At 40.9% G+C, this 25,462-nt stretch overlaps 1 protein-coding gene across 1 annotated transcript in view; it reads right to left on the reverse strand.

Moving 5' to 3' along the window:
- The window catches only part of ambra1b (autophagy/beclin-1 regulator 1b), a 31,900-nt gene continuing 6,438 nt past the window's right edge, over positions 1-25,462 (reverse strand). Inside the window, exons 2-19 of the mRNA XM_055155132.1 lie at positions 25,209-25,393; positions 24,777-24,835; positions 23,265-23,448; positions 22,650-22,822; positions 22,491-22,557; positions 21,220-22,418; positions 21,026-21,112; positions 20,764-20,949; positions 20,400-20,480; positions 20,150-20,250; positions 19,924-20,034; positions 19,622-19,810; positions 18,809-18,963; positions 18,303-18,442; positions 16,892-16,996; positions 16,176-16,360; positions 15,239-15,352; positions 1-11,330 (exon numbers count right to left, since the gene is read on the reverse strand). Of these exons, the coding sequence (XP_055011107.1) occupies positions 10,480-11,330; positions 15,239-15,352; positions 16,176-16,360; positions 16,892-16,996; positions 18,303-18,442; positions 18,809-18,963; positions 19,622-19,810; positions 19,924-20,034; positions 20,150-20,250; positions 20,400-20,480; positions 20,764-20,949; positions 21,026-21,112; positions 21,220-22,418; positions 22,491-22,557; positions 22,650-22,822; positions 23,265-23,448; positions 24,777-24,835; positions 25,209-25,340 (4,119 nt within the window). The 5' untranslated portion in view covers positions 25,341-25,393 and the 3' untranslated portion in view covers positions 1-10,479. The remainder of the gene's footprint in view (positions 11,331-15,238; positions 15,353-16,175; positions 16,361-16,891; positions 16,997-18,302; positions 18,443-18,808; positions 18,964-19,621; positions 19,811-19,923; positions 20,035-20,149; positions 20,251-20,399; positions 20,481-20,763; positions 20,950-21,025; positions 21,113-21,219; positions 22,419-22,490; positions 22,558-22,649; positions 22,823-23,264; positions 23,449-24,776; positions 24,836-25,208; positions 25,394-25,462) is intronic.

The raw sequence follows: 25,462 nt of genomic DNA on the forward strand, positions 1-25,462 counted from the left end.
TCAGGTTCATCCAGATAATTTATTAACTACTCTTCTAATGACAACCTGAGCCGTTTTTTACATTGCCAGTTGCTAATAAAAGCAATAATAGAATAAACTGGTAAAAGACGTGGGTTTGAAGCTTGATAACATTTTGAATTTCTGTAACATTTCTTAATCCGACCACGATCTCGTCAAAAATGTTTAATTACAAAAAAAAAATCGATAGGGTCTGTACAAGCCGGCGCCACTTTGCGACGCGGTAAAGCAAAAATATTCGTAATTTGTACCGTTTTGTAAATTTAGTTTGTCGTTTTTTAAATTTTACAGGGAGAAGAATGAGAAATCTTTTCTCTGGTGTCTCGATATTTGGGGGTTTTGTAGTTGTAAAATGTTCGTTGATCAAGTAAAACCAGGATCATTCAGTTCAACAGCTATCCAAAAAAAATCACTCTGAAAACGCAGGTTGGTTTTGAAAATGGTCAAATTTTGTACGCAAAGTTAGGGTTAGGTTTTATTTAAAGGTCCTATATTACACAAAATTGACTCTTGTGAGCTTTAAGCCAAGTTAGAATATTGTTACCTCCTCAAAAATGTATCTGGAGTTGTGTTTTGTTTCATTCACACATGTTTGAGTCTGTCTCCAAAGCTCGAAATGCTCTGTTCCACTTTGTGATGTCATGAAGTGATCATTTTCAAGTCAACTTCTACCTTTTACCTTTAGTTCAGTAGAGATTGGCAATTCCAGGGTTAAAAACATCCAAATGATTCCAGTGAAGGTGTGTGGAGTTTAAAAACACAGTGGAGTGCTTCCACATTACCACATGACATCACAAAGTGGAACAGAGTGCAGAGTTTGAATGTTAAACATGTGTGAATGAAATAAAACACAACTCTAGGTCTGTTGGCGATGAGGAAACAACATTATAACAGATCAGAAAACGGCGTAATGTAATATATTTTTAACTAGTCCCAGAATATTCAGGTTCTCTTTTACAGACTGAATCAAAGCAAAATTCTCTTCAACTTTAAACTGTTTTCAGAAAAATTTAACTCAAAGCTACCATTTTTAACTAAATTGGATGACCACTAGATGCTATCTACATTACTGCTGCCTGACAGTGTGTCTGCTTTGGCCATCTACTGGTAAGAAATTATCAAATGACTTTACACATGGCAGCTTTAAGTCTTGTAAATTACATAAACTGTATAAAGAAGTGGACTAAGAAAGTGTGACGTCACCCATAGTGTTCGGCTCAAGTCAAATTACGCTCACCGTGGCTCAATCGACTGGCTCCAATTCACTTTGTACTGAAAAACTGTCACCCGTATCTCTAATTGCAGCTGTCAGCAGGGGCGTCAGATTGAAAGGGTAAAGAGTATTGTTTACCCGGGGCCCAGTGCAAACATGGGCCCCTCATGAAGTCTTCTAATATGCATTTTTCTTTAGACAACATGTAAAGAAACAGATTCATATCTAGGGCGCAGAATTTACGCTACACCCGAAGCTGTCAGACTCCTCATTTTTGTCTTAAAATGTTCATATTAACCCACTGTACATGATCCTGGTGTTTTTATTTCGCTATTTTGTGTATCAGTCAAGATGGGAACATTAATACGAGACAGACCAGGTGCCAGGAGTTTACCTTCAACAGCCTCGCTTCGTATTGGCTCTTTGGTTGCTATGATACTCATAGTTGGATTCCAAATATGGAACTCGGATACAAATTCGCCCCTATAACCGCCAGCCTTGGTGAGCTTCATTTGACTGGAGCCGAACGCTATGGGTGACATCACACGCTTAGGCTACGTTCAGACTGCAGCTAGAAGTGACCCAAATCAGATTTTTTTGGCCCCTATGTGACCTGTATCTGATCTTTTAATGACACAGATCCGATTTTTTCAAATGCAACTTCAGTCTGAACAGCCAGGTTGCATTCATCCCACCTACACGACAGACTCTGAGTTTAATCACTGAAGGGAAAGCGAGGTTAGTGAGTTAATTAATATTTGGGGGGATCGCTGTATTCAGGCCAAATTGGAGGAGTCTTATTGGAACTGTGCGTTTTTTGAAATGATTGCCAAAGAAATGTCTGAGGCGGTCATTTTTTTGGCACAGGCGGTCCTGGCTTCAATGTCAACAAAAAATAAAGAGTCTGCGAGCCAAATACAAGGTGGCTAAAGACTCAAACAAAATAAGCAGCCACGGATGTGTAATCTGTCATTTTATCAAGAACTGGACCATAATTTGGGAGACAACCTCAGCGTTTAGGCTACTTCTGTAAACACTGAGCACACTCGCTGCGTGCAACATCGTCGTGTCCTCCAATGCACATACAGGACACTTTTAGGGCATTTAAAGTTCACGCCAGAGATCACATACCAAGTCACATTTAACTGGAAATGTGAATGACCTCGCAAAAAAATCTGATTTCACAAAAAATCTGAATTGAGCGTTAAGTCCTGCAGCCTTAGTCCACTTTGGAATACAGTGTAAGGGCAAGAGGCACTAACCGAAATTAGTTTGAAAAGAGTATTGTAAAAGTTAAAGAGAAATTTACTGAGCTCCACTTCCTGTCTATCTAATTCGTAGTTGACCATTTTGTCCAAAACCAACCAAGTTTTCCATGTATTCTTTCCTCCGAAGCCGCTGCAGATTAGGCGGGTTAAGCCCTGATTTGTTAACCCTGCGAACACACAAAATCCACCAAGTAAACGGCCTCCGAAAATAGGTCCATGATAACAATTCACTCACGCAAAAAACAGGCGAAACAACTGTCCAAGACTTTAAAAAAATGAACAAAATATTTTAAAAAGCAGCCAACAAACTGTACAGTCCCGTCACATGAAAGAAAATTTGAGCAAAGATTCAAGTTTCTTTCTGTAAAAGTTTGGGGAGGAAGAGGATCAAAACAGCTGAGAAATAAAATGAAAATTCAATCATATGTAACACAGACATTTTAGGGGAAAACTGTTCAAATCTGAATGAAAAAATGGAAAAATATTTGACTTAAACTTTCGGTTTTCAGTAACTTTAAATTTGTCAATAAAATCCACAATAAGGACTAAGACAAAGCTGCCATTGTGAGGACTTTTTGATTGAAAAATTATGTTTCAAATGTGGCATGAAATGATAAAAGTTTTGGTTTGTTCAGCTCATATAAGGAAGATAGAAAATAAATGCAAAACCAGAAAATGTATGAGCGAATTGTGAAATATTTGGCATCGAATTTAAATCAGGGAGGGCATTTGGCATAACAAGTAAACGTACAAATCATTGGGCTACAATTAAAGGGTTGATAACATTTGGAATCTAAAATTTTATGTGTCAAATTGGCAAAAAATTATGCTTGAAATTAAAAATCAGTAAGAACCATTGTATGGTTGGGCATCTGACGTAAAATCAAACAGACACGCACATCCTTACTTCTTGCTACTAGCACTAAACCTAAAGAAATGATGAATGAAAACTATGGAAACATCATGAGAATCAAATTGACAAAGAAAATGACCAAAGACTTGAATCAAATTGAGAAAAAAAAGAACATTGTGGTGCAAAATCAGATAATAAACGGCAGGATTTTAGGTCAGAGTTGAACAGTTTTCCCCGCTTTCACACATTTGCCTCAGCATTTTTACAACAGTATTAATAGTGCAACCAGGTGTGTGTGTGACAAAATTTAAGTTGAAATGTTTGTCTTTCTTAACAGCCTTAAAAATATAAAGTGCATATGACAGGTAAAAGTCCTATATTGCGCAAAACAAACTCTTGTGAGCTTCAGAATTCAGAATTACCTCCTCAAAAAATGTACCTGGAGTTGGGTTTTGTTTCATTCACACATGTCATGTACATGAGTAACCCTTTATTATCAGTCTGTCTACCTCTCCAATGCTCCAAACACTCTGTTCCAATTTGTGATGTCACGAAACGGTAGTTTTCAAGTTAACAGCTACCGTTTAGCTTTTGTTCAGTAGAGATTGGGAATTCCAGGGCTTGAAATAACCCAAATGATTCCAGTGAAGGTGTATGGAGTTAAAAAAAACAAAAAAAAAACACAGTGGAGCACTTCCTGTATTACCGCGTGACATCACAAGGTGGGACAGAGCGTTTTCCGTTTGAGAGAAGGACTCAGGCTAAATATGCAGGGTTTGTGTGTTAAATGTGTGAAGGAAACGACAACGCAACTCTGGGTGTGTTTGTGATGACGAAACAATATGAAATGTGTAAAGGTAATGCCATAACTGTTACCTAGCAACCATAATATGAACAAGGATCAAAACTTTTCTAACTTACACAAGAATAATTAAAAAAAAAACATTATTCAGGTTTAAACTGTCAAAAAAATACCTTCCTTGCAAATAAGTTGTCTCTACATTTTGAATAGAATCTTCCATGTTGATTAGAAATGCGCTGATTTGGTATTAGAATCAGATATCGGCGCTCATATTGACAATTTTTGGTGGATCTGATATCGGTTCTAAGATATCGGTTCAGCAGATATCCCATTTGCTCTACAAACTGGTGTAATAAGACAATTTACCACCCAATGTTGGTCCAAAATGTCTCCTAGTATTATTAAAAGTAGTATTTTTACAAAGCAGTTCTGTAGTTACTTGAAATGTTAAATAAAGTAAATAAGTTACAGAACATATTAAAGGAAATAAATGATATTTTCATTCTCTGCTGTAGTATCGGTTGTAATATTACATGGAAATAATAATTCCGAATTTAGGTTTTACATAGAAAATACATTAAATCGCTTTTATTTAATTCCGCTCAATGTCTCTGGGCTCAGGAAGGGTTCGGATTGGACAGGGACATGAACGTATTTACGTCGACCAGCAGAAAAGACACACTTCAGCTGCTACCGGCTTTTTTGTCAACTCGGTTTGTCGTCACGCCACGGGCAAAAAAATGATCCGAACTTTTTTCGCAGTCGTTTCGATGATAATGAAGCAGCAGCTGGAGAATTCTCATTACGTCTGTCAGCTGAGGAGGAGAAGGGAAGAGAGTCGGAGAAAGGAGGAAGAAGACAAACCGAATCGACGGCTGCTCTACCTCAGCCCACATCCCGCTCGCAAATCCAAAGAGCAGTGGATGAAAGTCCGAAGCCAGGACTGGTGGAGCTGGATCGTCCGGGTTGCATCAGAAGGGCGACCCAACGAGCATGCACTGAATGATCGGAATTATTTTTAAGAAGAATAAACATTTACATGATCGAGGGATAAACTAATTTGGCTTTAAACTCAGAATAAAACACCCACTTACTTCGGAATTAAGTTTAAGTCTGAATAATAATTTTCATTAGGAATTAACTGTTTGCATGGTGTTTTTAAAGCACATTAATTTTTATTTGGAATTAAAGTTCTCATATAAATGTGGAAACTGCAGTATTAGAATCAGCATTTAATATCAAGTCTATTCCTTACTACTGAAATCAAGTTTGAAATTTTAGCATCGTGACAGCACTGGGCGCAGGTGAAGAGGAGGAGGCGGAGAGGCTGAGGCGGCTGGTGGCTGTGCTGCTGCGGTGGTGGAGGGCAGAAAGAGTGCGTTTATATGGATCAGTGCGTGTGTTCAGATGCAACGTTAAATACAAAGCCAAAGTATCAGTATCGGTGTTGATAACATAAGTAGGGGGATTTTGTTTTAGAACGCACCTCTTCTTTCTGTATTTTTGTACTTTTTTGACTTTTTTCCCCACACAAATTGCCACTGAACTGGTGTAAAACTATGATAAATATTGAAAACGTGTACTATCCCGCCAAAAGAAGTCAGAAAACAGAAAAACATGAAAACCTGTCATATGCACTTTTAACAAATATGTGATATACGTGTTTGTAGAATGGGCAACATGCGGTATAGATTTCAGTCATTGGATTTCATTGGTTTTTGAGCAGTTTCAAAATTATAGGCCATGATACAAGTCTGAGGGCTGATTGGTGGAAAACAAAAGGACGCTCGGTTCTGATTGGTTGTTGAAAAGAATGTCTTAAGAGTATTAGAAGAAGTGTAAAAAGATCTTACAATGTTGTCAGTATAGTCAAAGGGTTTTCAAAGCAGTAAAAGCAAAATTATTCATAGAAATTTATAGAATAGTAGCTGCTGGCTTCGAAGTCGATTAGCTGCGTAGAGAAGACAATTCAAGATATAGTCCGTCACTTGTTTGTTTCCATGGATACGTCATTGCCTCGCCTGGAATGTTCCACGGTATGACGTTAACCGCATCTGTCTCCGAGGAAACAAGCAGCAGACTTTTCCGAGTTATTTTTGTGTAATAAAAGCAGGAGCATCTGATTAAGGGCAAATTCGATATGTTTAACGCTATACTGCGGAACATTTCAGGCTGGGTAACAACATCTCCATGACGACAAACAAGCGATCAGTGGATCACTCGCCAGAAAATTACATAAGTGCGCCTTTCAATCTTTCAAAATCGTTTATGAGATTCAAAATGTGAGATTGCGTTGACAGAATTTACTTAACAATTACAAAAAAAGTAGGCAATGTGACTTAAGTGTCTTGCTTAAGGACACAACAATACACCCTGGGGTGAGCTGGAATCGAACCGCCAAGCTTTGAGTTGGAGTTCTAAAGGAGCTGTACCTGATTTTTTAATGTAACAGAGTAAAACCGATTTGGCCTCACTACAGATGTATCGTAAAAGCAACTCTTAAAGTAAAAAATTGAGAACTGAGAGAAATTAGCATGCTAGTTGTTGGGACTCCACTCTGGTCTCTGAAAGTTATGAAAAGTGCTAATAAACACATAGTGGTGAATAATTAGGATACTCGGAATGCCTAAAGTAAGTGAGGAATAACTTTGGACCACTACAAACCATTTAAAATGATCTAGTTAGTTTTTTCACATTTGTAAGTCAGCAAAAATCAGGTACAGTGCCTTTAATATTTACTGTACTTCACCTATTGATACTTTGCAGCTGATGTCATCAATATTCCATGAGGATGTAACGCTAACTGTAAGCTCTGTTACTCAAAAGACTGTTATTCAGGTTTGATTTCAGTTTGATTTTCAACAAAAAAGGTGAAAGATACTAGTCATGCTAGCGCCACCTAGTGTCTCTGCTCATTTAAATTTCTCTCCAGCGATGAGGTCAGGAATCGGAATACACTAGACGGTTTGTACGAACCCCAGAAGTGCGAGTCCAGGCACCAGCCAATCAGCGAAGAGCCATACATTCTGTGTTGGCAATGGTTAGCGAGATCGAGGATTTAAAGCCGGAACAAAGAGGTTTGTTGAATTTTATCAAGGGAAAAGATGTTATTGTCCTTCTTCCTATGGGATTTGGGAAAAGCTTAATATACCAGTTAGCCTGGTTAGTGTATGTCACGACCAAATAGCAGCGATACCTAACCCTAACCGTTGAGTGAACAAATCCTAAAGCTGCAAGGTCAGATGGTTTCCATAGCTGATTAATCAATCTTTTTTGAGAGGGTTTGCTAATCTTTCAATTGAGTCACTAGATTTTGGTGACCAGATTTTCAAAATCAAAAACTGTGTTGTGTTTGGTAATAATAAAATTGTGAAAGGAGTGCATATTTGAGAAAAAAAATCATTCTGCACTCCACTCATTCATGACTAACGTGTCAGTATAGTCACATTTTCTTTGTGCTTTGGTAATTTTAAGCAGCTTTACTGTATTTTTCCTAAACAAATGACAATTTATGCCACTTTACTGTTGGCTGGGATCAAAAATTAGTCAAAAATTGTGACAGTCCTATTTTAGACTTGATGTAGTTCTGGTTTAGTCTTAGCCTAGACCTGGTTAAGACCTGGTTTAGATCAAATTGGTCAAAAATAAGGACACCTGGGAAATTTCTTGTATAAACAAATGGGACAAATCACTGGTTTTGTATAAATCTGCTGGGACAGGGGACACAAAGCTCAAGGCTGGGACTGTCCTGGGTAAATAGGGACGTCTGGTCACCCTAGTCACCACGGTAACTTATGAAAATTCTGCCACCGCCACGTAGAACACCCCCCGCGCGATGTCATTGCAAAGTATCAATACACGAGCATTTAGATTATGGATTTGTTAACTTGTTTAAATGCTTTGTTTGGGTGCCACTGACTGAAAGTATTGCAAAAAAGTAAATAGAAAGTAGTCATCAATAAAACTTAGTTTAGCACGTTAGCTTAGCACGTTAGCTTTACTTTAAGCTATTAACACCGCTTTGGTCAACCACAAAATTGTTGAAAATCTAGCTACTAACTTCAACTTAGCTGCCTTCAAATGTAGCAGACCATGCATGCATTTAAGTTTTTACGACAAAACCAGTAGTAGTTCGGAGCGTCCCTTAATTTGACCCAATCAGCACAGGTAACCATAATTGTACAGTTTTGTAACTTCAACACATGGTTTAGAATAAAAAGGGGGGAAAAAAAAAAGAAAAAAAAACCCCGAAAAATTCCAGGCTTCAAGAAATTTTCGCCAATTTTTCACAATTTTACACTTCAATCACACACAATCACATGGCACCAATGCAGCACGGTTTTTGGAGTAAAAAGTTTTTCGTCGGTAGTATCCTCCACGTTTATCGTCTTTTTTTTGTACAAGTCCCGCCTCAAACGATGGCACTTTTTGATGATTTTTTTTTTGTTTTTACCAAAATTCCTCTTCCGTGTTTTTTTTGTTTTGTTTTGTTTTTTTGTTAAACCTTTCAAGTACAAGCCCTTTCTTCCATTTCTTCAACTGTGGAATGATCAAGCAGTTTTTGTTGTTGTAAGTGCACGAAAATGCCACTTAAGGAGCACAAGGGCAACAGTTTGAAGTTTTTTCCATGTTTTTTGATAGTAAAATCTCTTAAAATGCAAAGAAAGGGGAAGGGGTACTTGTAGTAGTAGTAGTAGTAGTAATAGTAGTAGTAGTAGTAGTAGTAGTAGTAGTAGTAATGTTCTTGGTATACCATGTCCCTTCAACTCCAAGCAGCACCGTTTCAATGAGAGATAGACAGGGTTCCTACACAATTTGCTTGCTGAATTTTCAAAATTTTTACATGCAAATTTCCATTTTTTAAAAACTGAAAATTATTTGAGCATGATCCAGTGAACTGTTTATGTAAAATACTGGGGCCAATGCAACAGCTTTAAATTTGATTATCTTACTGCTCACTGTACAGATTAAAATAAAAAAATTGTAGTTTTTTTTTTTTTTTATCTAAAGTACTAGTTTAGGCCTGGTTAATCCTGTAGTACTGCAGATTATTTCACAATTTCAGTCTCAACTTTGGTCTGGTTTAGGTCTACATAATTCTTAAATAACGTAATCTTTAGTTTTTTAGAACCATTTTGGAAGATAGGTACATGAAAACGTTTTAAATATCCTGTAAAGTTTTAAAACCACTGCTCTATTGAATCCCAATTTTCAAATACGAGAAAAACTCTTGACATTATTAGAAGAAATTCCTGACAGGAAAACTTACAACTGTTAAAAAAAAGTAATCTTATTTCTAATTAACAATGCTGCAAAATTGTTAGCTTATTACAAAAAAAAAAAGAAAAAAAAAGTAAACGTTTTGCTTTTTTAATCTACAAAAGTTTACAAAATCTTTCACTGTATGTTTTAATGAAATGTACACAGATGATGTAAGGTTTTATTTTGACTGCACATCAGTTTATTTTCCAAACAGTAAAAAAAGTAAATTAAATAAGGAAAAAAAAAAAAAAATCAAAACATGATATTTTACAACCGAACTCTACTAAAAAAACAATTTCTTATTTTTGGCCTGCAGAAGGCAAACTCCTATTGCCCAAACGACAGACTTTACAATGAGCAGTGGTTCTCAAACTGGATATTTGTGACATGATACAACTGAAATGTCTATTCATATCTAAATGCTTTAAAGACACTGTGGAACTTTCATGGTGGCGGATACAGCGCCTCCTTGTCTCCATGGTGATGTCATTGCTTTGCCGAGAACGTTACGCAGTACAGCATTCGGTGTACCTATTCTGACAGACACCATCAGGCAAAGTGACACGTCAGATCAGTGGAGAGGCGACTCCGCTCACAGTAAGAACACGTGTTTTTCAAGGCATTTTTCAGCTATAAACACACCTGTAATGTGATAAATACTAATAGACAGATACGTTTAATGCCATAGTGTGGGAAATTCCAGGCACAGCAATAACATCTCCATGGAGACAGACTGGTGGCATATCCCCTCTTTAATAAAAAGTTACGCAGTGGAACTTTAAGATTTGTCATTCTTACACTGTTGAAAAGCAGTTCTAAATATGCCACTTTGTCACAGGCCAAATGTGGATTTTGCAAGTCAGAATTAAGTAACCAAAAAATGCAACATAATTTACAAAAAATTATAAATACAATGGCCCCATACTTTTTTTAACCTGGAACCTGCTAAAACCAAGCATCCACCTGTGTATCTGTGTAGGAACCCTGGATTATAAGGCTTTTTCTTTGTTTTTGTAACTTAATCGCCATTTCGAGCGTCTCTTTCTTGCGTATTCTCGGGGGCCTACCTACTGTACGGGTCGCCATGGTAAGAGTTTGGACCTGGACTGGGGGCGGGGCTTTGGGAGGAAGGGGAGGAGTTTGATGAGGAAGAAGCAGAAGAGGCGGGTCCTTCGAATACATCCTCCAATGAGAGCAGGGACTGAGGCCCCCACGCCGACTGCGCCTGGACAGATTGGGAAAAGGGGCGGGGCAAAGATGACGACGACGACGAAGTATAAACAGAGGAAATCGCCATGGACGAAGAGGGGGCGGAGTTTGAGCAAGAAGGCGCGGGGCTGCCAGAAGTTGAAGGGGTGTGGCGTGTGCTTAAATGGGCAGGGCTATGTGTTGGCATAGAGGGGGAGGGGGAGTGGTTAGAAGAGGAAGGGGTGTGGGTAGGTGTTGAAGAGGCGTGACCAGAAGTAGAAGGGGTGTGACCAGTAGTTGAAGAGGCGTGGCTAGGTGTTGAAAGGCTGCGACTGGAAGTGGAAGAGGCGTGGCTTGATGTCGAGGGGGCGTGGCCATTTGTCGAAAGGCTATGACTACAAGCTGAAGGGGCGTGGCTAGAAGTGGAAGGGGCGTGACCAGGTATCGACGGAGAGTGGCAAGGTGTCGAAGGGGCGTGGCTCGAAGTGGAAGGCGCGTGGTCTGACGTGGAGGGGGTATAGCCCGACGTCGAAGGGGCGTGGCCTGTGGCGGTCTGGGAGCCGCGGTGGATCCGGTGGCTCACGATGATGTTGTTGCCGAAGCCGCCCATCGAGGCCATGGTGGTGCTCTGCTCGCGCTGTACCACCGCCGTCATCCCTCCCTCCGCGATCAGACGCCGGATACGTGCCAGAGCGTCCTCCCCCGACACCAGCTCCGAAGACTCTCCTGAAAATTAACAACAGGTCATGAAGCAATGGACTCTTGGTATATGCAGACATATAATCGAAAACTGAGATGTAAAATGTATCTAATCAAAATCACAATTTGAATGGCCACATTTAGAGCAACTTAAAAGTGCATTGCTCAACTTTTCTGGTGGAGGGTCCGTCACCTGCTTGTCTCCATGGAGATGTTATTGCTTTGCCTGGAATGTTCCACGGTATGACATTAAACACATCTATCTAGCATTTATTCATTATGGGTGTTTCTATTGCTAACTAATTCTCTCTGTGAATAGGGTTGCCTCTCCACAGATATGACCTATTTATAGTTTAAAGTTGTCTCCCTTGAGATAATTAGGTTTAATCTCTACTGTGGAACATTCTTTACCAGCAACCTGCAGCAACCACCAGCAATCCTCTTTTATTCTTCTGTTGTGGCTCACTGTGACTTCAGAAAATAAATAATGAGTATTTAATTATAATGTATTTTCATTTTAGTTAGTTTGTTTTTAAATGTAATTATAAATTTGCAGATAATAGTAATCTTGTAACATTCAAATAAAATGTTTTTAATATTTTTGTCACTCAAAATATGTGTCAAAGCCACCGATGAGCGACACTCGGTACAGATCTGGCAACCCAGACTTACCAGGTCCTACGCCAGCAGCATGATTTATTGAGCTTTTCGACCCATGGTAGGTAAATGATAGATAAATCCAAGAAAAGAAAATTTTCTGAAGAAAACAGAACGTTTAATGCTACAGGGGCAGGCTTCCTGTGCCTCAGAGAATAGACTTTAAAACAGCTCTGCTTGTGTAGAAGTCTCTCCATGGCCGAGCACCAAAGTACATCTGTGACATGTTAGTGTCATATGAACCATCTCGCACTCTGAGGACCTCAGGGACCAGCCTCCGGCTGGTGTCCAGAATCAGGACTAAACAAAGGGAGTCAGCGTTTCAGGTTCATGCAGCTAAAACCTGGAACAGTCTTCCTGAACATGTGAGACAGACTCTTCTGTGACGCTGTTTAAATCCAGACTCAAAACATTTCTGTTTAACTGTGCATATAACTGAAAGGTTTTCATTCCACACTCTTCTCTCCAATTTATGTCTCTCTTTTTTAATTTTAATCTTCATGATTATTTATGTTTTGATTTGTTTTTATTATGATTTTAATGTATTTCTTATTCTGTAAAGCACTTTGAATTACTTTGTGTACGAATTGTGCTATACAAATAAACTTGCCTTGCCTTGCCTTGCCTAATTTGCTTTCACAGCTGATGAGACTGGTGCACACAGAACTACACGTGACAAAATGATGACGAATACAAGCAGATGACAGTTTTGGTTCGCCTTGGGTGGATAATCTAAGTTTGGATTTTTATTTCCTGTGAGGAGGACTCAAATAGACATTGAGGAATAATGTGTTTAATGCAGCTTTGAGCACATTTAAGTTTTACAGAAACGAAACTTAAAAGCACAAGGGTAATTTGCATAAACTATAAGTGCTCATTGTGTTGCTGATGCAGTTCAGCTTCTGTTGAACTAAAGGACATGATTCAGTGGAATATGAATGTTCTTCCTATGACAGAGGGGTGTTCTGCTGATGGTGAGTCTGTTCTGTCCTTCTATCACATTGGAGATGGTTCATGTTAAACTTTTCAGAGATTATATGTGTACAAATTATACTATAGACTGTATATACATGAATGGACATATATTCTCTGTAGCATTTCATTGATTTCATAAATGCAACACGCTATAGTCTTTTATACAGAGCATACAGGTAAAAAAAAAAAAAAAGATATGCAGTGTTATCCTCATTCTAGATGTCAAAACAGTTTTGTGGCTCAGGGTGTTTTCTTTTCTGTGGGAAACACTCCAAATGACTGAGTATTTAAGGTTGCCAACCCCTGTTCTATACAAAGCCAGCTCCAAGGAAAAAAAGCAGGTGATGAACCCTCCACTAGAAAAGTTGTGAAATGCACCTTTAACAAAAAACAAAATTTATGAATAGAACTTGCAAACCTTATACTAAAGATCATGTTCTTAAAGGCCCTGAATTATGCAAAACTGACTCTCATGAGCTTTAAGCCATGTTAGAATGTTGTTACCTCCTTAAAAAACAGACCTGGAGTTGTGTTTTATTTCATTCACATATGTGTGAGTAATCCATTATTAATAGTCTGTCTACATCTCCAAAGCTCAAAATGCTCTGTTCCATCTTGTGATGTCAGTAAAGATTGGCAAGTCCAAGGCTTAAGTTATCCAAATGATTCTAGTCAAAGTGTATGTGGTTTAAAAACACAGTGGAGCACATTCTGTATTACCACATGGCATCACAAGGTTTGTCATTACACTTTAGAACATAGAGAAAAATACATGAGACCATATTTTTCTTCCAAAATCTAAATCTTCATTTTGTCAAAGTCAATCAAATTAAAAGTTGGCTTCCTAAATGTACTGCACTTGTGTAGTGCCGAGAACCAAAGTAGTTTGAAGTGATGATCAACAAATACAGATAAATCTACTAATCTATTCATTTCCAAAATGGCTTCCTACATCCTCACTCAACACATTTCCAGTTCCAATATAAAAAGGTCCATTTGAAACAGATCAGTGTAAGTGAATGTGAAAGTTTTTCTCTTTCAAGTTTAAAGCAGGGATGAAACAAGACACAATTTCCACAAGTTGAGACGAGAATGGGTCTGCAAGAATGAGTCAAGACTTTAACATAATTACAAATACATAAATTGTGCGATTAGTTTCCAGTTTTGGCCTCACACTGTCTTGCTTTATTTTTCTTTATTTTATATTTTTGTTGCCATTCTAGCACAATTTTTTGGAATTATAAGCGATCTAACTCACCCATATGCAACCCTTTTTGTCCAACCCAAAAACACATGGACAAAAAAATCTCACTAGATCACTTTTGTCGTGTCTGCACATACTATAGTCCATATGTGTGAGGCTTTCTGGGTTAAACCACTACCTGTACATTCTGCGTATTTATAGACTTATATATATATATATAATGCCATTAGTGGATAAATGCATTATAAACAGGCTATAGATACTATACTGGTACAGGAAACTGATCTCAATTTATAATAAGATTCAACATTTGTGAATTTTCATTTTATTCCCATGAACACAGATAAGATAAAATTATTACACAATTTCTCCTATCAACAAATAAATTAATACAATAAACTGATCTGTTACTGGAATTCACAGAAGGCGAGAAATTGGGTCCACAAACTCAAGACAAGACGAGATTTTGATATCATTTAAAATAAATCAAATGTGTGCACAATATATATGTAGCTGGATCATTGTTAAGTGAAAATAACAATCAGGTGCTCTTGGGAGATCCCAAGTGGGCAGATAAACTTACTAGATAGAAAAGAAGAGATCCAAGGCACTTCGATATGTTTAGCTATAACTTTATTTCATGTCATACACCAACGCGTTTCAACTTGCATCAGTTGAAATGTGTTGGTGTTGAACCATATCATTAGAAATGATTGATATCTCTTGTGTCTTCATCAGGGCATGCCCTAAAAGTCAAAACGTGTTGGCATTTGGCATGAAATAAAATGATAGCTAAGCATATATCGGAGTGTCTTGGATCTCTTCTTTCATCTAGTAAACAAAATGTGTGGTTCAGTTCACAATTTTGGATCTTATAATTTTATTTATTTCACTGAATAATTTTTCTGTCTTTGGAGCACTGTTTTTTAGAATTACAGCTTCTGAAAATGTCAACTCACCAGCATTTAACCCTTTTTTGTCCAATTAAAATGCTCTATTATAGGGCCACATATAGGGAAAAAAATCTCACGAGATCATTGGACATGTGTGCCGATTCGATCTGAGATCTTGTCCCAACCCTGTCTGTTTCCATGGTTACCTGAGCTGGAGGTAGCAGAGGCGTTGTTCCCATCTACAGATGGCTCCGAACCAGAGTCCAGTGAAAAAGACTGAGCAGCAGCAGCACTGGTCGAGGGAGCATCTGTAGATACATCTGAGAGAGAGAGAGCGAGAGAGAGGGAGGACATTTTCCATTACATGTTCAGTGAATGGGGATCAGATGATTATGGACGGGCTGCAGGAGTTTTTTTTTTTTTTCAAGCATAGCAATTAGATTCAGATCTGTTTTAAAAAGCAGATTCTGATCAAAGTTCACATTTTAAAAAGGAGTCCACAAGTTCTTGAAGAAAGACTGAAACAAAACAAACAAAACTAATCATGTTTCAGAACATGTTTGTTCAGATCTTAATTACCAGGTTAGCAGTTTATATGCAGAAGAAGACTGGAGACTTTGTCATATGTGGAGGAAATTCTAATACAAAAACTACGATGCAATTTGCGTCATTCAAATTGCGTTTTCGATTCGATAGGTTGCGTTTAAACTGAGCTGAACGACAAGTCAGAATTCTCAGGTGGAGTTTGTTGTGTATGTATAAATGTCAGATTGCAGATGTGTTGACCTGGTTCATGGTTTATATCTCTAATTACTGGAAACAAAAACTGTCATAACGTTTGATGTTGTCTTTATTTTTACACAATAGCCTCAATGGTGTCATTATTCAACCCCCAATTGTTGTCAATTGAAAGGACTACGCCATAAGGTTAAATTAAATTTACAGTTTCAAAACCAAGCAAATAAAGATAAAGTTCAACATTTGTGGATCATAAGTTTAGATATTTCTATTCCGTTGCCATCCATCTGAGATCATGACATCATATTTAATCTATTGCGATTAATCTTGGAGCTCTAGAATATGCCAAACCTAAATTTTCTATAACAATTTCTATCATGTTTTGTAAAGGCCCATTTTTCTTACTGAGTGCGGCGTGTGAGGTGCTGGGCTCCGGTTCTCTCTCTGTTTGAGTCTCTGCGTTTTGGAGCTGGATGATTGGCGTCTGAGTGCCTTGTGATGTCACTGAGGGGGCGGGGTTACGAGGCTGCAGACCAATCGCGTTCATCAGACCCATGTCCCGGTCCAACCTCCAGCCAGAGCGTGTCGGACTGAAAAACAAAAAAACACCACTTCAACAACAAATACAAATACTGTAAAATACATGTTTTAATGGGAAATATGCCATGTGTATAAATGTAGCTTACAAAGGGGTATTACACGTCTAAGGGGAATTGATTGCTAACTCGTAACATATTTAGATCAAAATGTTACCTTTCATCGTTTTGAAAAGGCCATATTATCCAAAAACAGTCACTCCCCTTTCGAACGCTATCGGAGTGTATTTTGCTAACGAAACACACATAGCACCAGGTTTGCGTAATTGTTATGTATTGTTTTGTATCAGATTTTTGTATATTTATGTAAAAGCATTTGTAACTAGGCTTGGGGGCATTGGGGGCACGAGCATTGGACAGAATCTCCAGTTTAACCGTGGGGACATTTTTAAGTTTAACAACCTGTTTTAATTCCACATTTGCCCCTCAGATAAATAGTGCAGCACCCACTTAGACTGAAAGAGACAGAGGCTAAGGGAACAAGAGAGAGTAAATAAAAGAGATTGCCATTTGCTCCACACTCACCCGGGGCGGTCTGTGCCTCTGGTGCGACTGGTCCCACTGTTGTTTACACTGAACAGAGGCTCAGAGCTGGACTCGGCTGGACTCTCTCCGTCACTGCGATAAAACCTATAAACACACGGGAACAATTTAACCATAAAACCTAAAAACAAGTTGGACCTATATATCCGGTGTATCTATATACAGATGGTGAGCATGAATGTACGTCGAAGGCTTGTTATGCTTTGGGACATTTAGATTTCAGTTCAGAGTGTGTATTCCTCCAGTTTAAATAGTACATGATGAGCTGAACATATTTTATGACAAGTTATACACTAATTACATCCTGAATACTGCTTCTTGGTAGAGCCACATGGGAAAAGGTAATGTACACCTTATTGATCCCTTTGCGGAAAATGCATGTGCATGAAAATGAAAGTGCATGTTTTGGGCATGCAGTGCAACACCTGCTAAGTTTTGAGCCCAAGAAATTAAACAGAAATGACAGAATCTCAGTCTTAATTAAATAGTAATTAATTGCACAGCATCATTTCTTAGTAGTGATAATTCTAAAGAAGTGCCCAGCATCCAGAAACACATCCATAAAAACAGTGTTAAGAGTTAATTGAGTTGGACACAGGAAGCCTCGAAAGCAGAGGCGGGCCGATCTGGTTAACGCCACAAACGACCACTGATATTAGGGCTCTTCCTGTTGTGATGGACATTAGGATAATCTTATCACTGTCAACATGGAGCAGCTCAAATGAAAGAAATGAAAAATGCAATATAGAGCTCAGGAGGAGGTGATGAGGAGGAATTAGAAGAGTTTAATTAATGCTATCAAAAGTGATAAGGAAGCAGAGATTACATTAACCCAGAATTCTGCCACTGACAAATTATTTTCAGCTGTAACTGAAAATTCTGAAGTGTGTATCATTGTGACGGGTGCAAACAAAGCATTTGACTGTATTTTTACATGGAATTTCAACATAAACTTCAAATAAAGTGCTCAACTTCAGGTTTAATTACTGCTTTCTAGAATGTATTGGGTCAAGACTGAACTAAAACTGGACATTCCCTGGAGCTCCTCGGCCCTGCCTCCTCAGCCAGAGAGGCGGACAGTGAGTATGTGCATGAGAAGGTGCCTAAGTGGTGCGCTCTGCAGACACTGGTATAGATGCACTCAATGCTGCATTAAGTATCATCCTGTTATACTGAGCTGTCACTTAACCACCAAGTTAAGCAAAACTTGAATTTCTCCAGGGAAGTTTCGCTCTGTCTTTAAAAACAGGTAGAACAAAGGAATGTGTCAGAGGAGGTGAGGAGGAGACATATGCAAAGCAGGCGTGTACATGTCCTTTTATTGACTAGAAAAAGCCCGTTGTTTTGTAAGCTTGAGCCCTGTGTATGTGCCCACGCTCGTGTCTGCACTCACACTGGGCGACAGATGACCAGGTCTCCTTTGTTGGTCCCATAGGCCAGGCCCATCCCAGGGTCAGGCAGCCACCGAGCCGAGTTTATACTGACGTGACGCCTCTGATCCGGAGCCATGGGGTACACCACGTTAAACACCATCTGATAAACAACACAACAAACTGATTCATATCATAGCATTTTAATTCAAATCGTGATTCATTTCTAATTGTCAATGATCAACTTGTATCTTAATGGAGATGCCTCCAGTCAGGAAAAGGAAAGGAAAATCATGTGGTTTGAAGCAGACAGAAGACTTTGTTAAATGGTACTGGATAAACATCTAGGTTTAGAAAATTAATATTGAAAGCGATTTTTATTTGTTTTTGATAAGATAAAGTTAATTAAAATTGCATTTGATCAATATTAGGAATTCAATTGTACGCTGCCATATTGCTCAGCACCAGTTCTAACACACATCCTTATAAACACCACCAACCCTAAACTAGTGAAGTCTCTGTGACTGACCCTGATGGACGTCTCTCCTCCGTGCGGCTGCTGCAGGCGGAACACTTGTGCCACCATGTGGTCAGTGGTGGGAGGCAGCAGGATCCTGCGTGAGGCCAGACCCACCATCACGTAACAGCCCATAGGAGACAGGCTGACCGAGATCGCATTAGGACCTGGAAAAAGGGAAGAACAGGTGATTTTCAAAAAGGGAAGGAAAGTGTGTTAATGTGTAGATGTGGAAAAACATTGCAATAAATGCATTTATACAAACTGTTTACCAGAAAAATACATATTAATACTATAATGTGACGTTAAAGAGTGGCAGAGAAAAAGGAAAAGCACTTTTTAAATTGCAATATTCATCTAAAACAACTTTTAAAAAAAACAAGTTTGCTGACTTCAGTGTTTGAAAAAGGCGGTGCCCAATGGGAGCTGATGTCCCCATCGTCAAAACAAAGTTGCCACCACCGATTGGTAGCTGCAGATCACACTAGCGAGCTGCAGATTTTTTGCAATTATAACAAAATGAATCACCAATTAAGAAAATAAAAATAGAGAATGACGTATGTACAGAGCACAGGGTGTATTCCATTGGTAGGGAAAACAGGGTTTAATCAGCAATATGGTGTCTTGAAAATAAGCGATTAAAGATTGCACCAATCTCTCTAAGTACAACTTCCAATGAGTAAATGGTGAGGGAAAACAACTGAAACATGGTTAAAAGTCAATCTTGCATAATCCACCTTTATATAGAGAATTCAAGAATGTAGTGAGGTCATGTGAACCCAACCTATAGAAGTGAAAACAGTGGAAATGAACCCTTGTCTGTACCAAATCTCTTGGTGTAGAGCATCTCTCCGAGGTTGTGTGGGGCAAGGGAGTAGATGGCCAGGATTCCCTCATCTGGAAAACCACGCTGACTGCTGGGAATGAACACCGCGAGGAGCTGACCATCCGCGGAGATGTCGCAGCTTGCGTCGTTATAAATTTTACAGTTTGGCACCAAGACATTTACGGAGGCTGAAGAGGGACAAAATACAGAAATGTTTATGTAAATATAAAATAATCAAAAACACAAACATCTATTTGCCCTAATTCTTTTCTATTCCCGATTAGAGCTCCCTATTTCGTACCATTGCTGATTTCTGGGAGGTCAAACTTTGTGAAGTCCCACCACTGCAGCCTGTAAGTGGTGTTAGCGATGTTACTGGCCACAGCCGACTGCCCGTCTCCAATAGAAGCTCCTGCAGAAAAGACTCAGTTACTGAACATTAACACAAAAATACCAGAGAAAACCAGGCTCTCAAGATATGTGCTGTGTGCTGTATTAATTAGACAACAAAAACACATGATCCTCACCAGCCAGGACCCTGTTAACGGAGGAGTGAGTGGCTAGACCAGGCTGCCCTCTCTCATGGAAGATCCCAGCGTAGGGAAGGTACTCGGGGAGAAGGAACCGTCTGGAAGAAAAACACAGAAATAACAGTTTAGCCAATAAAATACTGATTGAAAAGGGGACAACAGCAATAGGATGTGAAACAAAAGTTATGTTTGTAACTGACTTTCTATGAATGTCAGATAACCCAATGAAACAGAACAGGATTCTCACCGTGGAACAAATCGTCCGAGTGAAGGTGCAGACATCCGGGCGTTTCGAGGTGTCCTGTGTCGCGCTCGGTCTCCATTGTCACTGAAGAAGAAAAAAATAAATAGGTTCAAAACAAACAAAAAGACTAAACAAAATAAGCATCACAAAGGCTACAACTACAAAATAATTTAATATCAGTAGAGTGCAAAATCAACAGGTTAAATAATCTACATTATTTTCAGAACCTAGTCCTGAATTTTGGGGGTTAAATACAAAATATTCTTCGTAAGAGGTAAAGAATGATTTCAATAAACCTAAAGTCCTTCAAGTGACTAATTGGGTTTTGATTCTAAGGTGAGTTCACCACATCTAAACTAGGACTCACTCAAGCTCTTCAAAGTCCACGTCGCTGTTGTCCATAGATCCCGAGGAGTTATTCTGGGGGCTGTCTGCAGAGGAGGACATGGCCCGGAGCCGGTTCTGCTGGTACCGGAGCGAGCGCTGCCGAATGCTGTCGCGCCGAGACAAATACTGGATCATCCTCTGAGCGTAGTATGCAGCTGGGGACAGTCTGAGTATGACAAGTCAAAGGTCAGACACTGTGGTAGATTTACCTGTGGCTTACTCTGATATTGAGTTTGGGGTACCTGGCGGGGTCGGGGTAGATGGGGTGGTCCCTGGAGCCTGTCATGTCATATCGGGACAGAGACAAGAGCGAGGACTCGAGCAGACGCCTGAGAAGACACACACCTGGGTCAGACTCACAGGGCATTTAAGACATGATCTAAGACCAAAAGCTCAGATCCAGACCCTAAAAATCAGCCTCAAAAACCAGGTCTACCTTCTGAGCGAGTCCTCGTCAGGCGGGTCCACAGGCACCTCTTGGCTTAAGGCCTCTTGCTCTCTGGAGGTTTGGCGATAGACCCTCTCCCACTGTGCAGTGTCTTGGTTATACACAAGGCCCACAGTCTGCTCTTGGGGAGGAGGGGCGGGGGGCTGCTCGGGCTCTGGGCGCCGCTCCGGCCCCTCCTCTGGTCGCCATGACGGCGAGGGCGCGTCGAGGGGTGTGGCTGAGGTGGAGGCAGTGGGCGCAGTCCTCTCCCAGCGCTGTGAGTCATGGTTGAAAGTGAGCAGATTGTGGCAGGCTCTGCAGCGGTTCAGGTGCCCCCTGGCCCCGGGGGCAGAGGGGCCCTCAGAGGGGGGCGGAGGAGGAGGGGCGGGGGGCTGATAGTGGATGATGGTCGGGGCAGAGGGCCCTGGACGCTCCGGCTCCAGGTTATTGTTCAGCAGCTCCTGGTTTGGAGGGTCCAGCTCGGACATACGGTCAAACTCCATGAAGTAGCGGCTCAAGTTACACTGCAGCACGTTCCTGAAGGAGGCGGAGCTCCGCGCACCCTCCCAGAATGGGTGATGCCCACTGCTGGTGCCCGTGTCCCGCTCGCGGCCCTCATTGGCAGAGGTGTAGTACGAGCGTCCGTCCTGTCGCAGGGCGGAGAGCAGGCTGACGGAGGAGGGGGTGGAGGTGCGGGGGGGCAGCAGGGGCCCGCGAGGCCACTCTGGAGGGCCTCTGGAGGGCTCCAGTCCCGGGGTGGGGGGCAACGTGGGAGGCAGGCTGGACAGGCCTGCGCCGCTGTAGTAAACACTGGTGAAGGCGGAGGGCCGCTCGGGTAGAGGCCGCGGCTCAGTGCGGGCAGAGGAGAAGGAGGAAGGGGGCTCAGGGGAGGTCCCCGAGGGCTCCGGGGCCAAAGGCGGGCGCCCTGTGGAGCAGCGACTGCAAAGACACACCAGCCCCAGGTGCTGCGTGCAGCCAGGAAACGGCCCACGCTCTGAGGAGAACTGAGGCAAGGGAGGGTCACTGGAGGGCCCCTCCCCCAGGGGGCGCTGCTGCTCCGAACTCTGAGCCGGAGACCGAGACGACAGGATGTGCAGGAAGTTATGGAGGATAGGCGTGCGGCGCACGGGCTGTGACGGCAGAAAGGAACGCTGCCGGAAGTGAGGCATCTCCACACTGTCCATGGGAACCTCCGAGTCGTCCTCGCTCTGGGAACAGACACAGGGTTATACAGAGGGTCACATCAGGTTACACTGATTTAAAACAACACAAACACTCACCGGCTGATTGGATGGATTCACAATCGCTGTGAGCAGGTTGTGTCCCAGGGGATCAAACCGCACCAGCCTAAAAACACACCAGGTTATGTTAAGTGAGTGCTGCCTTCTAAAGCTCTGTACATGTCTCTCCCTGCAGTATTGTGATTGTTGTGGTCGTACCGCACGCGCTCAGTCTCGCTGCCCGTCTTCACAGCGGCGAAGGGCTCAGGGCGACTCCAGTCCCAGAAGTGCAGCTCATTGTTGGTGGCGATGAGCAGCAGCTGCGCAGTGGGGTGAAAGGCCAAAGACGCAATCGCCACATTACTCTCCGTGAACCAGCTCTCACTGCCGCCCTGAAAAAGGATTAGACCGAATTTAGTGCTTATGACAGGTTAGTGTACACATTTTTCTAAAACAAGTTAAGATCATTATATTTTATTTATTTATTATATTATATTTTACTTCCTGGTTCATGACATTGTGCTAGAGAATTTCTTAATTGTTACCTAGCAACCCTATTGCAAACTGGGCAAAAACCTCTCTAATGTATACAGAATTATTAATTAATTGACAAATAAAAAGCCCTGGAGTCCTCCAGTTGAAACAATGTTTAAAATATCAGGAAAGGATTGTATGGATAGAATTCTGCCTGTTTTTTTTTTTCACAAATTGATTCTTGATTGGTGTAAAAGTATAAAACAAAAGTATAAGGTAAGTAATTAATAATAAAAAAAAAAAAGAGAATGGTAAAAATCTGTCATCCAAAGTCTTTATTATGATAATAAGGGTACTTACGTGCAGGTCCCAGATGCGCACCTCCCCGTCGAGGCAGCCCGAGGCCACAAGCCCAGGGATAGTGGGGTGAAAGGTCACGCACCAGGGCGTCCTGCGGTGTCCCACCAGAGAGTGCAGACACTTCCCTGTCTTCACCTCAGTGATGTAAATGTTGTGGTTCACGTGAGTTGAGGCCATGAGCGTCCTACACAGGTTTAACAAAGATGAAGATTAAACTCATCATCACAGATCACAGTCTTGGTGTACCTTATTTTTAAAAGGTCTGAAAAACTGAACTAGTTTATTATTTTACAACATTTTGCAGTGGTCCAAAGCTACTCTTCACTTACTTTATGCGCTCAGAATGCAAATTAATCACAGTGATGAGTTTATAAGCACGTTTCACAAGACCAGAGCAAAGTTTTCCCATGATGTAAAGCTAATAACAACAAACATTCTAACTGGCTACACTTCCACATTTTGCTTAACCCATTGACGCCGGATGCTGCGCAGCGCAGCACTGAGTCTCCTGTCGGTGTTCTGGATTGTCTGGCGATCAGCGTAACTGGTAAAGGCGGGGCCACATCTGGAAGCATGGGGGGCGTGCCCTCCTCTCGCTTCCATTCATTCACATAGAGAGACGCAAAACTGCAGGAGCTGTATTGTCACGTTAAACCTTCTTTATCGTGGTGTATTATTTCCCCATTGAAAAATAATCCAAATGTATCCCACACATGTTTCCATCAAGACCTGGCATTTGAAGTAACAAACGTTGCGCTTTACTGCCAGCGTATGAACGCACTCAACCACTTGATCTGTTGACGGACAACAAAAATGTTGTCCGTGTCTTCACTGTCATTGTCACTGTCAGCATTTTTGTGCTTGACAATGTTTATTTGTTACACGACATAGCGATATGGCACCTGTTATAGGAGCGTCTGGAACAGCGAACAGATCAAGTGGTTGAGTGCATTCATGCGCTGCAGTAAAGAGCAACGTTTGTTACTTCAAACGCCAGGTCTTGATGGAAACATGTGCGGGATACATTTGGATTATTTTTCAATGGGGAAATAATACGCCACGATAAAGAAGGTTTAACGTGACAATACAACTCCCGCAGTTTTGCGTCTCTCTATGGGAGTGAATGGAAGCGAGAGGAGGGCATGCCCTCCATGCTTCCAGATGTGGCCCCACCTTTACCAGTTACGCTGATCGCCAGACAATCCAGAACACCGACAGGAGACTCAGCGCTGCGCAGCATCCGGCGTCAATGGGTTAATGGACATCAATGAAATGCTTTCTAATTAGATGCAGACAGCATGACCTCAAGATCCTCTTATATGCAATATACCTGTACAGGGGCAAATGCATGTGAAAAAAATACAGGCTGTAAGGTTAGGCCCTTAGTAACTACGTTATGTAGTAATCTTTTTAAAGTTAAGATCAGTCTCCAGTAAATGAATGCAGTGCTCTGTGTAGTGTCCCCAAAAAGTGTGGACTCTCAGCATGTGTGGGTTTCTGTCAGAGCTTCACCTGTCAGGGCTGAAGGCCAGCAGGAAGGTCGAGCGAGGACTGTCCGGCAGCTCCACTTTCTGTCAGAGGAAGGAACGTGAAAATGAATTATGTGGAGAAAAAAAATCTGATTTTTATAATTCATACTATAGATTAAAACAAATTTCAGATCTGTGATTCTGGTGTCAAGATCACACAATTCCTAATGTTTAGTTTATACATTCAAACAACTGAATAATTTATTTTAATGTATAATGCTTGTGTTTGAATACATAGAGTTAATCTGCTACAACTTAGAGCACACACACACACGCACCATGTAAGTAGTTCGTTTAGAGTTTAATGTAAAGTTTGGCCTCTTTTTTTTTTTTTTTTTAAATCCGCTGAACTCTAATAACAGCAACAGCATTTTTTTTATTCCATTGTCCTAACTAACCGAGCACTGATACAGACCTGACTCTGCCATTTCATCCATCGGACCTTCTCCTCCACGAGCAGCTGTAGCAGCCTCTGGGAGCCTCGCGTCTGGGAGCCTCGCTCTCTGTTCGACAGGATCCGCACCGAGTTCCTCTGACGCAACGCCATCTTGAGTGGGTCAGTCCTGCTCCGGCCACACCCTCCCCTCCACCGCCTCTAGACTGAGGTAAAGAGAGATGGACTTCAGTGGACATTGAAATGAAATATACCAATACAATTTTTTTTAAATA

Source organism: Boleophthalmus pectinirostris, unplaced genomic scaffold, assembly GCF_026225935.1.
Source record: "Boleophthalmus pectinirostris isolate CB_2022bp ecotype Guang Dong unplaced genomic scaffold, ASM2622593v1 HiC_scaffold_2, whole genome shotgun sequence".
NCBI lineage: Eukaryota > Metazoa > Chordata > Actinopteri > Gobiiformes > Gobiidae > Boleophthalmus > Boleophthalmus pectinirostris.